Source organism: Mus pahari, chromosome 6 (assembly GCF_900095145.1).
Source record: "Mus pahari chromosome 6, PAHARI_EIJ_v1.1, whole genome shotgun sequence".
NCBI lineage: Eukaryota > Metazoa > Chordata > Mammalia > Rodentia > Muridae > Mus > Mus pahari.
In genome coordinates, this window is record NC_034595.1 from 55,944,856 (window position 1) to 55,962,816 (window position 17,961).

At 41.4% G+C, this 17,961-nt stretch overlaps 1 protein-coding gene across 3 annotated transcripts in view; it reads right to left on the reverse strand.

The window, feature by feature from the left end:
- Prkaa2 (protein kinase AMP-activated catalytic subunit alpha 2) overlaps window positions 1-17,653 on the reverse strand; it is a 75,035-nt gene extending 57,382 nt beyond the window's left edge. Inside the window, exon 1 of one of the 3 annotated variants that reach the window (XM_021200108.2) lies at window positions 17,460-17,653. In XM_021200108.2, coding sequence (XP_021055767.1) covers window positions 17,460-17,553 — 94 coding nt within the window. In that variant the 5' untranslated portion in view covers window positions 17,554-17,653. Of the gene's footprint in view, window positions 1-67; window positions 1,502-17,459 lie in introns of those variants that run through there. The other 2 variants (XM_029539581.1, XM_029539580.1) reach the window with 2 other exon arrangements.
- Window positions 17,654-17,961: the final 308 nt, after the last annotated feature.

Here is a 17,961-nt window from a genome sequence, read left to right on the forward strand (position 1 = left end):
ATATAGATATATAGATATAGATATAGATATAGATAGATATATATATATATAAAAGTTACATTCTTACCATATACAAAGGCACAGAAAAAATATTCCCATTCTAACAGGGCGCTCTGGGGCACACGAAGAGATGAGTGGACCACAGGGAGACTGGAATTCATTAAGGAAAACAGCTCCACTCCTGCTTCTGGGGATCATGGTGGAATCATTTGGGCTCCAAAGAGTTGGACAGCCCATTCCTCAGCTGGGCTGCCTGAGGTACATACACATAGCCCCTCTTCTGATCCAACTCTCCTCAGTGCCTACAGCTTTCTTCAGCAGAAATTCCACAGTCCTAGATTCACCATCGTGCTGGGGACTCCATTACAACCTCAGTTTCACTGTCAGCTTCACATGAGGACCTCAGGACGTCCTCCTAGCAGGAACTGCAACCCTGGCTCGCACTGCCTGGCCTTAGTGTCTCTCCGGAACTGTTGTACAGACCTCATGACCTTCTCAGTCTTGTATCTCCTGTGCCTGTGAAACCACTGTCATGTGGATGATTCTGCCAAGTTCTGCCAGCAACTTGGCACAGAGCCTGACCCTCTGGACAATGGCTATCCTGGCTTCTGTATGCTAACTCTAGGGAAATCCTTTCCTAGGAAATTGGTTTTGAGCTGGGAACCCCAACATTATCATTCTTAGTTTAGGTTCCCTCATTTCAAATGAATCTGAATTTCCATCAGATGAAGCCTTCCATGAGTGTGGTCTTGTCCTCAGAGCACCCCTCCTGTTCTCGGGCTGAGTGCCAGATTCCAGTTGCATGGCACTAATCTTTTTAACACTCTCCTTGAAACCTGATACTTAATTCCACACACTTCCTCCTCAAATGTCAGTTTTCTAATCTCGCTGCTGATTTTCTGCTCTTCCTCACTATAGACTTGGATTATACCAATGAGCATTGAGCAGCAACCATGATGCAGACTGAAGGGTGCTCCATCCCGGAACTTTCCATATCACACAAACTGGTCCACTACATTCAGCCTCACTCAAGTTCTCAGGAAATCGGCAGAATACATTCAGATAGATTCTTTTTTCTACAATACTGTATGAAGGGTCCCTAACCCAGTTCCAGATAGAGTTCTTATTCACCTTTTCATGATCAAGGCCTCCTTTTTCCACAGATCTCTCAAAATTCTTGTCTGCCAATATCCCTACAGAATGTTCCATTAAGTTCTGCTTACAGCACTCCAGGGCTTTTGTAGCCCAAGGGTGCAAACTCTCCATAGTTCTTCTGCAAACCAGTTCCAAAGGCCTAAAAACCAAACATTTCTGGGTACCAGTTATCTGTATAAGTTAGCTCTCCTCACTGCTGTGACCAAATTCCCAACAAAGCAATGTAAGGACCAGGACCTTACTTGGGTTTATAGTTGATCACAATGGAGAAGTTATGGCAGGGGGCGTTTATAGCAGCATATCACATTGTATTCACACAGAGAGCTGAAGACTGCAGCCCCGCTGCTTTTTTCCTTCTCATTCAATAGGGACACCCAACCCATGAAATGGTACTGCTCACAGGTAATGTGGGTTATTCCACCTCCACCTAATTTAGAAAATCCCTCCAAGACACGCCCATAGAATTGCTTTCACAAAGATACTAAATCCTATCACATGCATGCTTCTCACTTTATGTGCAGCTGGACATACTAAATGAAGCCATGATGGAAGGAAGGACACTGGGTGACAGTAATCAAAAGAGCTACTTACTATTCCATCAAAGATCAAGGCTCAGCCTGGAGTGATGGCTCATCAGAGCAGCACTGACTGCCCTTCCAGAGGCCATGAGTTCAAATCCCAGCAACCACATGGTGGCTCACAACTGACTGTAATTGAATCTGATGCCCTCTTCTGGTGTGTCAGTGATATCATGGTCATATACATAAAACAAATAATTTATTTTAAAATAAATCAAGGCTTTATCAAAGGACAGAGCTCTACCCTTTCTTGTGAATCAGACATTCAAATTGAAATTGGAGACATAAAAGCTGGCTAAACTCCTTTGCTAGCCCCACAATAACACATTGAGTATATATTCAGTACTAAAAGGATGCATTCACATATCCCAAAAGACTTTTCTCTCTTGTTGCTTTCATCATGTGAGTGTGTGCAGTTATTTTTCATTCTTTCAAAATTAGTAAATATTATTTGAAGTATATAAAGAATTATCTTGAATTCTGGAAATAAATGGAAGTTGCATTCTGGTAGAGAATATAAATAATAAGCAAATATATCACATAATATTAGTCCAATGGCATTAAGCTAAGAAACACATAAAGACTTACAGGGAAAAAAAAAAAAAAAGAATTACAGACAAGAGGCAGAGAAAAACAGACTGTTTAAAATCAGCCAGGAAAGGCCTGAGCTGTTTGGTTTGTCTGGTTGGCTTGTTTTATTCTGGTAAGAGCTATACTTACCGTCTTAGTATGTTTATTTGTAATGAGGGAGAGGGAGACTCTCACTATGTGGCTCTAGCTGTCCTAGAACTCACTATGTAGACCCGGATGGCCTCAAACTCACAGAGATCCACCTGCCTCTGCCTCCTGAGTGCTGGAATTAAAGGCATGAATCACTACACCTGGCTTTGGCTTCATTTTTTTAAAACTTTATTTATGCTGCCCTTATAGACTACAACTTTAAAATACTTCTTTAAAATTCAAGTCAATCCATAAGAAATTATTAATTTCTTAGTTCCATAAGAAAATTAGCTTAATGTTTACATAATCGTTTAAGGTAAGATATAATCAGAAAAAGTCAACCAGTATAGAAGAGATTATTTTAAAATGCTAGAAGATACACTAGCATTCAAAGGATAATGGATCTGAAACTTTCTGCCTGTCCTCCCTCCAAGGAAGGGTAGATCCTGCCAGGGCATGACCGCCACTACTCACTCCCCCTCCTGCCATTCCAGCTCCAGCACTGTCTGTTCCATAAAATCTCTTTAAGAGTAAGTTGTAGAATAATTTAAAATTCTCTACAAATTAAGAAACACAAAACCAGTTTTCACCTCAAGGACCCTCAGGATTGTTTTAATGATTACCCCCGAGATTGTAATATGCATCCTCGACTCACTAATGTCTAACACAAATTTGGAATTTTTACTTTTCTTGGATAACACAAGGGCTTTAGAATACATTGGTCTTCACGTACATTTGGCTTTGTATTTAATTCTGACATGTATTTTAAATCTTACAGGATGGAGATCTTTTGTTTTGGTTTGGTTTGGTTTGGTTCTTAGTTTTTCGAGACAGGGTTTCTCTGTATAGCCCTGGCTGTCCTGGAACTCACTCTGTGGACCAGGCTAGCCTCGAACTCAGAAATCCGCCTGCCTCTGCTTCCCGAGTGCTGGGATTAAAGGCGTGCGCCACCACGCCTGGCGACAGGATGGACTTTTATTATCCGTATCTATTTAGTTACTCCTCAGTGGGCCCTTTCCAGTGCATTTCATGTTCTCTTGGGCTTTGTAGTGATTTGAATAAAAATGGCCCCCATAGGCCAATAGGAGGTGGCACTATTGGGGGTGTGGCCTTATTAGACTAGGTGTGGCCTTGCTAGAGGAAGTGTGTCACTGAGGGTGGACTTTGAGGTTTCAGAAACTCAAGACAAGCCCAGTGTCTCTCTTCCTGCTGCCTGTCAATCCAGATGTAGAAGTTTCAGTTACCTCTCTAGTGTGATGTCTGCCTGCTTGCTCCCATGCTTCCCACCATGATGATAATAGACTAAACCTCCGAACTGTAAGCCAGCCCCAGGTAAATGTTTCCCTTTATAAGAGCTGCCATGGCTCCTCTTGCTCCTCCATTGTGAGCCACACACCTGGTTGGCTTTTTGCCAGTTTTTCCACACGACATTCAGAATCTAGCGATTCCTGACCAAGAAGCAAAAGCACATCATCCTATTCCTCAATGGATTCAGATGAAAACGGGTAACAAAATCAGGCACAACTCCAAGAGAAGACACCGGAGGAGCATGAAGCTGAGTCACACAATGGCAAGGCTAAGGGTTTATACTGAATCATGGTCATCAATCAAACCTACCAGATGGAGTTCAACATTTTTAACCTGGAGACTCTGTCAGTTCTAAACTGGGGGTGTAGTTTGTCCAGTAATAAAATGTAGAACCTTAAAAAAAAAGTTGCCATGGTCATGGTGTCTCTTCATAGCAATAAAATCCTAACTAAGAAAGGCTTCTTGCTTTTATTTGGGATTAATTTCTCGCTTACTGAATAGTTCTAATAATTTCCTTTACTGTGGTTATGCTGGCAACAAATTAAATTTATCTCTCAAAAAAAGTGTATTCCTTTATTATTAAGTTTTTTTCTCCATTCCTATGGCAAAAGCTGGGATTTTATTTCTTTCACTCTTCAAAAATTGCTCCTGTCCATTTTCCTCTCCCTTGGAGAATGTGCAGTGCCCACTCAAACTATCAATGGTCCTGAATCCACAGCAGTGTTTACGAGACAGTAAATGTTCTAACTTCACCTCAATTTACTTAGTTTTCAAAGACTTGGGACATAGAAGACCCAGAATGTCAATATGGCATAATCACATGAGTCCTTAAAAGCCAGAGCTGTTACAGCCCAGCACAGTCTTCATATAGGTCATACTAGGTTATGAGATACACGCGAGCAGAGCCTGTCAGCTCTAGTAAAACGACTCAAGCCGGAGCCATGTGTATGCATCTGAACGAACACCTTCAATGGAAGATACAAGTCTGTTTGTTTTCTTACAATTGTGTAAAAACAATGACCATGCGGGCGTGGTGGCGCACACCTTTGATCCCAGTGCTTAGGAGGCAGAGGCAGGCAGATTTCTGAGTTCGAGGCCAGCCTGGTCTACAGAGTGAGTTCCTGGACAGCCAGGGCTGTACAGAGAAACCCTGTCTCAAAAAGCAAACAAACAAACAATGATCATACATTTCTTCCATAGACCCTCCAGCCCAATGTCAACTAACCATTTACAGGCAATTTTCATTAAAATGATGTTTAGGGGCTGGCAGGATATCTCAGTGGATATAGACTCTTACACACAGGCCTAATAACCTGAATGCAAAATTCCCCATATCTTACAAGGTGGCAAGCTAGAACTCATTCTCAAAAATTAGTTGCACTCTGTCCTCCAGACTTCCACAATGGTACATGGGCACTTGTGTACACACACACATCACACTTCCACAATGGCACATGGGCACTTGTGTGTACACACACCACCATCATCATCATCAAAATAAATAATGTTTTAAATGTTTGGTAGACAAACTACATAATCATATGTATTTTACTATACATTCAGAAAAAGTTAATTTAAAGAAGGAAAACCATGGGAATGGAGAGATGCCTAAGCAGGAAGACCGTGTACTGCTCTTACAGAGGACCTGGATTCAGTTCCCAGCATTCACAATTGCCTGTAACTACAGGGCCAGGAAACCTGACATCCTCTTCCAGACTCTGTGGACAACAGTATATATATATATATATATATATATATATATATATATATATGAATATGAATATATATATACATGTATTCATATACATATGAATATATATATATGTATTCATATACATATGAATATATATACATGTATATATGTGAGTATATATATATATATATATATTCCACAACACCCCTACACAGTAATACACACATACATATACTTAAAATGTTTAAAAATATCATTAAATAAAGGGAAATCTAAGGTTATGTCTCCACTCACTCATACCCACATGCCCTATAATGAACTTGTTCTGTGGAGGTTGTGATAACACACAGTCTTGACTTTACTCTGCTCCAATCTGTGACTTATGCATTCTCTCTACCCCTCATCCCTCTATGGTTCAGTCTGGATATTTACGTTTGACTACACTAATCTTTTCAGTAGTATCTAATCTGTTAAGACATCTACAAAATTCTGTTTGGATGACTGCGTTTTTCAGTTCTACAATTTCCTTTGCTTATTTGTATGGATTCCAAACCTGATAATAAAAGGCCTCATCTTAAATATATTAGTAAGTTAAAGTTCATGTCTAAAAACTTTAAAATCTGAATCATGTTCATGCTTTTCCTATTATCACAGACCTCTCCTGTAATGCTGAACACTGTATATGAACATCTGTAGAGACCCCACTTGATTGTGAGTTGTTTGTTGTTTTTTGTTTGTTTGTTTGTTTGTTTTTGTTTTTTCCTTTAGAGAAGATAGAAAGTAGACATTCTTAGTCTGGGATTAAGCTGATCATAAACCGAATTTTTAATCTTCCAAGTGTTTTAACTAACCACAAATGCACATGTTTACCAAGGACTGGCTCTGGAAAACTTAATTCTATTTTCTCCTCAGAATTCAAACTGCTCAGTCCTTCTCTCTTCTGGCTACTGCTCTCTGCTTGGCTTCTCAGATTTACCATCCTCACAAATTAGCAAACTCAAAATGTCAGGCTCACTCCAGTGGATTTTTCTTCTCAGGATTCCTTGAATTAGGTTCAGCTGCCTTCAAACAGATGGCTGAGGAATTATGTGGGATTTTCCCTCCAGTTTTTTCAGTTGTTCTTAACTATGTATGAAAGTTGATTTCATACAAGTCATAGCCAGGAGACATGTCAATAACACAAGGAAAAATTTTACATACAGTAACAGAATGATAAAGTTGCCAAGAGTATCATCAGAGGGAAGTGATGCCTACCTTCCAATGTACACTGTACAACCACCAAACCCGAGCAAATGAATCAATAACAGAAATGTCATGGATGTATGGTATTGGCGCCTAGAAACAGATCTACTTCTGTCCCACACTGTGCTTCCTTGCAACCATCCCCAAGGCATGGCCAGTTATGGCGACTCCTGTTTTGTTTTGTTTTGTTTTGTTTTTTTCAAATGCATTTTGAGCTGCATTCCAGTCACACTGTTTTCTCACAGTGTGAAAAGATCACATTTCCTCTATGAGATCACACAGCACACCTTCAGACCTCTCCTAAACATAGTTTATTGTCAGAGTGAATCACAGTTGGCTATGGTTTTTCCAAGCTGTAACACCCATTATTCCAAAATTGACTTAAAGTATAACAAAACCAAACTACTCCTACAACTGCCAACTAATGTGTCTCTGCATATCTATTGTCCAGCTGGCAACAATTTTATCATTTAAGCATTCCTAATGTGTGGTTCTTAAGCTTGTGGTCACCTAGGACTCCAAGTCTTTGAAATTCCTATCAACTGGTCCATTCTTTATGCAGCACCTGTGTTTTGGTTTGGGCTTACCTTAAGAGCTAGATTTGACTCATGCCCCTATCGAATTTCACTTTTCTGACTTTTATAAAGCAACCTAAGCAGTCTATTCAGTTTAATTCTGGCTCTATGGTCTGTCTTCTAGTTATCTCAAATAGCTTTTTGCCATCCTAAACAACAACTCATATTGGAGTCCATGTCAAAATCATTTATAAAAAAAAACTCAGTAGTATGGTCTGGAGAGGTGGCTCAGTGGTTAAGAGCACCTACTGCTCCTCCAGAGGATCAGAGTTCAATTCCCAGTACCCTCATGAGGCAAGTCACAACTGCCTGTAACTCCAGCTACAGGGGTTCCAACACCTTTGGCTTCTGCAGGCACATACACACACCCAGACACAGACACATGATTAAAACAATTTTTTAAAGATTTATTTATTATTATATCTTAAGTACACTGTAGCTGTCTTCAGACACACTAGAAGGGGACATCAGATCTTATTATAGGTGGTTGTGAGACACTGTGTGGTTGCTGGGGTTTGAACTCAGGACCTTCAGAAGAGCAGTCAGTGAGCCCCATGATTAAAATTAAAAATAAATCTTTAAGGCAATTCAAGTGCAGACAGAGTATCCCTTTCTGATGATACCTAACTTCTGTAAAGACAGTTGTTCAGCAATGATAAACCATCCAGAGCACACTTCATCTTAATCACAAAGCTACCATGAAAAAACAACGTCAATTTTTGTAGCTGCAATCTATTGACAGTACGCAATATAGCTGTGAGATTATCTAGCAGTTCACAGAGCACTGAAACAGGCTATGAAGGGAGGACTTGGAACAACTCTGAGAGACGACGGGCTCATCATATGGCAGTAACTTAAGACATTAAATATACATCAAGAATCATTTAAGCCAGTTCTGTAACATTCTCACTTCAATTAAATTAGTAAGTGTGTAGTAGTGTCATTAATAGCAATGTTATTTGTGCCTGAAATTCAATATAATTAAAGACAGCAAACATGTACTGCTGGCATTATTGTATTAATTGGGTGGGAGAACTGAAACTATTTCTGGAATCCCACACAGCATCAACTCAAAACGCTTTAAAGAGGGAAAACCAAAACAATGTGTACCAATAGAATTGTACAAGCAAAGTAATATTATAGAAAAAGAACCGGGGGTATGTATAAACATTTAATTTCATTATTTTCAGTTATGACAACCATAACTAATTGGTTATTGCTAATTTATAATTTAGAAAAAATCAGAAGTACTACATGAAAACACTGCTCACTGGGTTTTAATAATATATAAAATGACCAAAAAAAAAAAACCACAAGGAGCAAAATATTTTAATAACTAGGCACATTAACATTTGGGATAAAAAATGTGACTTTTGTTAATGTTTTTAATTACATAAAAGGCTGGTTTTAAAAATCTAATAACAGGGGGGCTGGTGAGATGGCTCAGTGGGTAAGAACACCCGACCGCTCTTCCGAAGGTCCGGAGTTCAAATCCCAGCAACCACATTGTGGCTCATAACCATCCGTAACAAGATCTGACGCCCTCTTCTGGAGTGTCTGAAGACAGCTACAGTGTACTTACATATAATAAATAAATAAATCTTAAAAAAAAAAAAATCTAATAACAGATTCCTTGAAAAAAATTAATACTTGGAAAACAAAGACACCAGCAAAAGAAACAAAGTAAAAATCCATCAGAGACCAGCACCACCAAACAAGTCCCCGCTTAAGCAAGGAGACTGCTCCCTTGAAGGGGCGAAGAAAGTTTCTATTATTAGCAGAGATAAAAACTGCCTGAAATTCCTTCCTCACTAGCACCATGCTAAAAATAAGATGGTTTACCACACATCAGAATAAAACATTGCTTTGCATATTCATCTCATTTGCTTAAACAGAAAACGTACAAACCTAATTCACAAACTTTCTCTTGTATTTGGATCTACATATGGTAAGTCACTCTCACTGTTACAGACCATTCACCACTGGTGCCCACTTACTAATTATCTCAAAGGACTTAAGATTAGATCTTTCTGCTAGACCAAATTAAATTACCTACTTGACTTCAAAATTTAACTAATTTTTCTGCAAAATATTTTCCCTATCATTAAGGAAACCACAGGACTCTCAGGGTAATTGAGGTGGTATTATTGCATTACAGAGCACAGCCAGCACTGGCATGAACCACAAGACTTTGGCCTGTTTTCATAGAAGCAGTGACAGCGGCACAGATGAGGAAAAACAGTGCTGTGTCAGCATGAGAATGACAAAGCCATGGTCCGATCTCTTTCAGGGAATTTGGGGCACAAGTATATCACATGTACTTCACATCAACGGGAGAGGCTGAAAGTGAACAGAGTCCACACAACTAGAGATTTCTGAACACATTTATTCACAAATTCCTTCCATCTAATGAAGTTCTGTTCTCAGAACTAGATCACAGGTAACGGTCACAGTGTAGTTAACTGTGGGGACGAGTGGACCTTTTGAGCTATCTAGCTTTGTGTACTTCTCACACTGTGTAAAGAACTGTGTAAAGTCTGGCATACCCAACTGGCTTATGACAGCTCCACACTAGGCTATCTCACTCCAATGCTCTGTACACTAAAAAGTACGCAAGTGTCATGTCCCTGTGGACACGTTTAGAATATATCTAACACTTGTAACAGATGATTACTCTCGTCAGTACCAATAACTTCAAGTGCATATAGGGTAATAATTAGAGTATGTTTTTTTGGTTTTTTTGTTTGTTTGTTTCCGAGACAGGGTTTCTCTGTGTAGCCCTGGTTATCCTGGAACTCACTCTGTAGACCAGGCTGGCCTTGAACTCAGAAATCCACCTACCAAGTGCTGGGATTAAAGGCGAGTGCCACCACCGCCCAGCTAAGATTGTGACTTTCAACATTGAAGAATTTAAAATGTATTTTCCCTTTCTGTTTTATTTTTGAGACAGGCACTGACTGTGTGGCCAAAGTGGGAGTGGCATCCATAGTCCTCTGGCCTTAGCCATGAGTGCTGGGACAGATGGCTAGGTGGGGCCATAACTAGCTGCGCTCCTCCCTTCTTATCTGACTTATCTACATTCCCGCTCTGCTCTCCAAGAAATTCACTGTTCTGATAAGCCATGTCAGCAATTAAATACAAACATCTTTAAATCTACTTCTTTTCTTAATCAGTTCAATCACCAACGTGTCCAGGTCTTTATAAGTTGCATATGTTCTCTTTGAGGACAGAGATGCAATAAGGACAGAGCGCTAGCTGTTCAAGGCCTTCAACTAGCGAAAATAAAACATAAATCTCAAGGAAACCATGGTATGGCTTTTAATCTTCCAACTGGCCACCTAAAACTTGTCATTTACATTTTGAAATTTTTCATCTAAAAATTAAATGGGGAACTAGTAAAATATTTATTCAATTTCTCAGAATCCATGTGTTATGGATAACTATTTTAAAAAGAAGAAAACCTAATGCTCTTGGTGACCTCTACTGACTAGGAAGAGACAGATGTCACTGCAAAGTATCTGCTGGTGCACAGATATAAAGAACAGTTCTCTCATAAGCCACGTGGCGGGTTTCACCTTAAAAACAAGGGATTCTTTTGAAATGAATAATTGGCAGTATAGTAAAGTTTCCTCCAACCAGTCTTTGTAAATCATATATAAAAGATCTATTCTAGTTATACCACCTTTTCATAAGTTAGAAGAATAGAGCAGGTCTAACTACAAGAGCTCCAAACAGTAGTTCTTCTACCCTACCAGAATGAGTGAAGCTTTAAACCATAAATTTAGAGGAAATCTTTTAAGAGATTAAAAACATACTACTCTTTAAACTTTGTCAACCCATATAATCTGTTTCAAAGACACTGTCTAGGAACAACAATACTATAGCCTACAGTTAGAGAAAATTCAATTTAGTCCATTTTAAATAAGTTTTAAATTACTTACTAGCAAATAAGATTTTATGTGTTTTTAAAGTAATTTGAAGCTATGCTATTACATGAAAGCTATACTGTTTATATTTTTGCTTATTAATCTTAACTTAGATCAATAAATTTATATATCAACAATTGAAATTAAATTTAAATAGCATAACAGTTAAGACAGAGAGCACATAAGTGTTCCTCACTCCTCTATACCACATAGTGATTGCCACATAAAACTAAACCATCCACTATTAAGGTTTATAGTAGAGATTCATTTTATAAAATCTAAATCTGTAACAATTAAAAATGTATGAGCTTTCAACAAAACATGCTGAGGCAAGTGGGTAAGCACATGGAGAAGGTCAACCTCTAACGCAAAATGGATCAGAGTTAAATGTGGAAGCCGGGACAATCAAATATTCACAAGAAAGGACAGTAAGCCAAATCTTTCAAATCTCCTAGGCAAAGATGTTTTAAGTACAATATCAAATAGCTGATTCCCTCCCCCACCCCTAATGGATAGACCAGGCTGGCCCCGAACTCACAGTTATGATCCACTTCTTAAAATGACAACTTTGAGCTTAAAACTTCAAAACTTGTATATTTCAAAAATACAACTGAAAAAAATGACAAACCAGACTAAGATGTAGCTCAACTGGTGAAGAGCTTGCCTAGCAGACCTAAGACCCTCATAAACAGGGCATGATGGTGCACGCTATGCCTGTAATCCTATCATCTGGGGAGTAGAGACGGGAGGATCAGAAACTCTAAGCCAGGCTTGGCAACAATTTGACTTTGATGTCACTCTGGGATACATAAAATCCTATAGCGAAAGAAAGAGAGGTAGAGGGGGAGGGATGGAGAGACAGAGTCCAACAAAGCAAGAATTTAATTTGGAATACATATTGGGCAAGAGACTTGTAAACAAAAATTCATTTTAAAAAATCCTGTTAATTCAGCTTAAAAGTTGATGAGCAACTTGTCTTAGCCTGTCTTCTACTGGTATACAGCATATTTGAGAGCAGGTAATTTATTAAGTAAGGCAGTTTATTTTGGCCAGTGGTGACAGAGGTTGGAAAGTCTACAAGTATGGTGCCAGCATCAACTCAGCTTCTGGGAACTCCATGGTGCTTGCTCTCATAGCAGAAAAAAAATCAGGACTAGCAAGTACATGGGGAAGCCACAAGCCACAAAGGGAGAACTTGCTTTATAACAAGATTATCTATCCCACTATTACTTACACACTAAAGAAAGGCACTGATTCCACTAAAGACCAAGATGCCTCCTAAAGGTGCCAGCACCTTTCAATGCAGTGTGGGAATCAAATTCCAATATAAGTTGTCATACAGGGCAAAAACCCTATTCAAGTCATGTATTGTACACCCCTACCACAACTAAACACTAGCAAATAGCCAGGCATCAGAGTGCACAAGGCCAGCCTGGTCTGCATAGCAAGTTCTAGGACAGTCATATCCACGTAGTGAGACCTTATCTCAAAAAGCAAAACAACAAATATATATAAGAAAATATATGTGTGTATAATATAATAAATGAAAACATGGTCAACAGTAAAACATTGTTACTAGTAAAATGCAAAGTTAACACTTCATGCCCAGTGGAATAGCTGTAACAATCAGATAACTGCTGTTGATAAAGAAATGGAGAGAAGCTGGGCAGTGGTGGCACATGCCTTTATCCCAGCACTTGGGAGGCAGAGGGCAGGCGGATTTCTGGGTTTGAGGCCAGCCTGGTCTACAAAATGAGTTCCAGGACAGCCAAGGCTACACAGAGAAACCCTGTCTCAAAAAACCAAAAGGAAAAAAAAGAAAAAAGAAAGAGAAAAAGAAAAAGAAATGGAGAGAAATGTTGGTNGGATATAAAACAGTACAGTACAACCATTTTGGAAAACAGTTGTCAGCATCTCAAAAAGTCAAGGATAAAACTATACTAGGAACCAGCAATTCCATTGCTAAATACCCATCCAAGGTGTGAAAAGATGTGTGTCCCCCGTGTTAAGGTCTGGATATGAACTGTCCCTCAAAAGACCCTGTGTGTTGAGGAATCAGTCTACTGAATGGAACTGGACCCCACCTCCAACAAGGGACTGATCCCTGCTGTGTTCATAGCATGATGGCCATACTGGGTGGTAGTAGGAAGTGGGAGGCAAGCCTTATTACATCTTTTTACCTCTTTAATGAGGTAAGCTTCTTTGCTTCGTATATTTCCTACCACCCCACCGTGTTCTGCCTCATTACAACACAGGACAAACTGATCTATTGTGCACTGTGTAAGGATTGTCTTTATTACTCAAATGCTGAGTTCTGCGCCAGGAGAAAGCTGAAAGCAAAGCCAGCTTCCGTATTGTTATTCATATGGCTACAGCATTTTGGTAAACACTCCCTCTCACCTTCTGGTGGCTTTAATAAAGAACCGATGACCCACAGTGAAGCAGGAAAGGACAGAAAGGATTTGGGGGAGACACAGGACTCTCTCTGTGGAGGGAGTCAGGTGAGGGAGAATTCTCCAGCCAGATGCTGAGGAAGAAGTGGCACTAGAGACAGACATGGTAACAAGCCACATCTAAGCAAACTTTAGATTAGAATAAATGGGTTAATTTACAAACTAGGTGGGAATAAGCCTAAGCTAAGCCCTTAAGCATTCCCAATAAGTCCCTGTGTCACTACTCAGGAGCTGGTGACCCCAAAGAAGGTCCCCTTACAAGTAACCACAGACTGAAACCTCTTAAACAGTTGGACTACATCTTTCTACCCTTTGTGTTTTCCCAAGTATTTTCTCAGGGGAACAACACACATCCACACACAGAGCTCTGCATGTGAATCTTCATGGAGGCACTCTTTATAACAGCGAGACAATGTCCAGCAGCTAAGAATGTATGAGAATGGGGGCACAGACATACAATGGAAGATCACGCAACAGTAAAAAGGAACAAATCGGGTACATTTTATGCTAGCTATGAACCTCAAAAACAAAATAGACATAGAGACACCTTACTCCATGATCCCAATTCATCTTTTTCCAGAAAAGACATTTCTTATACATATTAGACATAAATAGTGGTATCTGAGGGTTGTGGGTGTGAATGCTATTAACTGTAAATGGCTAAAATAAATGTTCTACAGCTAAGATACAATGATGGTTGTGGTACTTGGCAAACTTACTAAAAACTGTTGAACTGTGCACTTAAAATCAGTGAACTTAATAATATGTAAAGCATACCTCAGTGTATGTTTTTAAAGCTACATATGCCTTGGATAGGGGAGGGGCTCAAGAAAGCCCTCTCTAATATGAGAAACTTCTTAGGCAGTTCACAGCTGCTTGTGGGGCTGGGGGCGGGGGAGCCTCTAGTAGGTTACCTGTGTCCCAGTGGTTGGCTCTATACTCATGCATGGATCTGCAGATACATATATATGTATAGATAGACAGAGATATATGAAATTGGAATGGAGATTTGGTGGAAGGACATCAAAGGAGTTGGAGAGGGAAAGAGGGGTGACTCAGATTAAAGCACATTGTATGAAATGTCAAATAATAGATTAAAATGTATTCTTTTTTTAAGTTTTAAGATTTATTTATTTTATGTATATGAGCACACTGTAGCTGTCTTCAGACACACCAAAAGAGGGCATCAGATCCCATTACATGGTTGTGAGCCACTATGTGGTTGCTGGGAATTGAACTCAGGACCTCTGGAAGAGCAGTTGGTGCTCTTAACCACTGAGCCATCTCACCAGCCTTAAAATGTATTCTTAAAACACATATACTTTGTTTCGCCAGTCCCTTGACTTAACAACTACAGCTGTATTGATTACAAACCCACTTGACCTAGCTTAATTTCTGTCATAAAACACCCTAACTAAAAGTGACTTAGGGAAGAAAGGGTTTATTTTAATTCAAATTTCCAGGCTACAGTCTGTTTGAAGGAAGTCCAGGCAGGAACATCCTCGGTCACCAGCAGAGAGAGAGAGAGAACACATGCAGGCATGCCTGCTCATCATGCTCGCACATCCCTCTATACTCACAGAGCGCAAGAACAGTGCTGCCCAGAATGGGGGAGGGCTTCCCACTTGATCATGCGCAGAAGCTAACTAGATCTAAATAATTCTTCATTAAGATTCCCTTCCTAGGTGATTCTTGCTTGTGTGCATTTGACAATTAATAGTAACTATCACACCCCATAGTGTCTCTTTAGGGAAGATCAAATGGTCAGGAAAAGTCCAAACAGCTTGTTCCAACAGGGCTCTCCAGGAAAAAGATTTTTCTCATAAATCAAAGGTCCCTTCCTTCTGTTCCGTTTATATTTTAGGGAGCTGGTGCTTAGAAGCAACCAGAGACTACAACCAAAGAGTTTTGAGCTATCCCTTGACATGGCCTGAGGAGTCAGAACAGGTAGTCCTCTCTATATCAAGAGTACAAAAAAAATACAATAAAATAAAATTCAAGTGCAAACAAAAGCACATATCAGAATATGAGAGCATAGCCGGGCGTGGTGGCGCACGCCTTTAATCCCAGCACTCCGGAGGCAGAGGCAGGTGGATTTCTGAGTTCAAGGCCAGCCTGGTCTACAGAGTGAGTTCCAGGACAGCCAGGGCTACACAGAGAAACCCTGTCTCAAAAAAACCAAAAAAAAAAAGAAAAAAAGAAAGAAAAGAAAGAAAGAAAAAGAAAAGAAAAAAAGAATATGAGAGCATATAGACTAAGTTATATAACTTACCCTAAATGGCAAAGCAGCTGTTTGCATAACTTTGCAATGCCACAGCAAAGCAGTTCTCAGCAAAGATGGTGTCCACATCGTTATCTAATCTCTGGATCATCTCCCGACTATCCACAGTTCTTACAAGATCCCGACTTCACAAGAAGTCAAAGAATTTTACAAACATTTTAGGTCTTTACAAAAATACCCACTCAGCGAGGCCACGTGTGACTTCCAACCTCACAAAAGTCTCCATCCTTCCTTCCCCTGTTCTCCTTTCTCAATAGAAGGGGGCATATACTTTTCACATGTATTCTGATTGTCTTTCCCTCGTCCAGAGTAAGTCCCAGGAGAGCTCAGGTTTTGCTCTTTCCTAGAACTCTGTAACCTGGAACAGTTCCTCGCATGTGGTGAGAGCATTCAGTGTTTTCTAGTTGTACAAAAGGGTATTAGATACACCAAGAGGAGTTAATCCTCACAGGAATGAGGAGTCTCTCCCTTCTATTCAAGTCTTCACTGGAGGTTAAAATGTGAAAAATAAGCCTCAGCATAAAATCCCCAGACTGCTTACCCGATATTTATTCAACAACAACAAAAGGCTAATGTTTCACTTTTAATTCCCAACTTGCTACCAAGTATTTTTTAACAAGAGCTGTAGTTCTGTTGAAAGGACCGGTAATCAAACCCCATGTGATTCTTATTAACTAATAAGAAAGCAAAGCAAAGTTTAATACTTAACTAGTAAGTGCAGTGTGAAATTTCAAAAGCAACCTGGTTTTTTCCAAAACCCCCAAAGCAATCCCTTCGCCAACAAACATACCCCTTGCCTAAGCAAGTCTGACCTCTTGGGGCCCCAAGTTCAATCACCAAGCAACATTTTCTCCCAAACCCTGACCCCAGAAGCCTTCCTTGAGCCAATCAACCTACAGAGCTAGGGGTTCTCCTAAATTCTCTGTCCAACCCGCTGCATTCCAGCGTTAATCACGCACCCAGCAGGGGGACTTGGCACCTCTCTGCTCTAGGCATGCCCCTGGTCAACTCCACCATCAAAGGCCTGGGACAGGGAAGAATCTGGGAAAGGCAGGGACCTCATCAGCGAAGCCAAAATTGGAGGACATCTTAGACCTCACCCTGGATCTGCCAATTCTCTGTGACCTTGGGCGTGTCGCGGAAGCCTTGGAGCTCCAGTTCTCTCACCTTTAAGGTGAGGACCGCACCCTGACGGTGCCACGTTGAGGATTAAGTGAGACCACAGATGCGACTCCACGCAGAGCACTTGGCACCAGTGGGAGACCCCCTCCCAATCCGCGGCGGGCGCCGTGACTCCCCCATCCTCCCCACGCTTCGGGGCCCTTCGGACTGGGCCAGTCGTCTAATTCTGCAGACAAGCGAGCTGAGGCATAGCGAAAAGGCACCCCCGCCAAGGCACACCCCAATAACCGCCCGGTCCCCCCGGACCCACGCCCGGGCTGCCGCGCCAGGTGCTTGTGCCCCGGGCTCGCCCGCGAGCGCTCCACCTGCCACCCGGCCTCACGCCCGCCCGCGCCGCTGCACTCACTCTTCACTTTGCCGAAGGTGCCGACGCCCAGGGTGTCCCCCAGCACGTAGTGTCCGATCTTCACCCGCCCGTCGTGCTTCTGCTTCTCAGCCATGTTCGGCGCGCGGCCTCCCCCTGCCGCGGGCTCTGAGCGCCGCCGCCGCCGCTGCCGCCGCTACCGCCGCCGCCGCCGCCGCCGCCTACCCACAGTGCAGCGGGCCCGGGGGGCGGGACGGGGACGCCGGGGGCGCGGTGGGGTGAGCGCAGCCCGGCGAGTGTGGACGCAAGCTCGGGGAGCAGAGCCGAGGCGTCGGGAGGAAAGCCCACGGCGGTGAAGATGGAAGGGATGAATCTGAGCGCGGCCGAGATGGAAGGAGAATCTGAGGAGAAGTGGGGGTGACGGGGTGTAGACCGTGAGCCATGCCTCGGGGCCAGAGGGCCAGGCGATGGGGAGGGCGGCCCTCCCCTAGCCCCCGGCACGCTCCCCCTAGCCAAGGTTGGTTTGTCTGGGAACGTTCTAGTC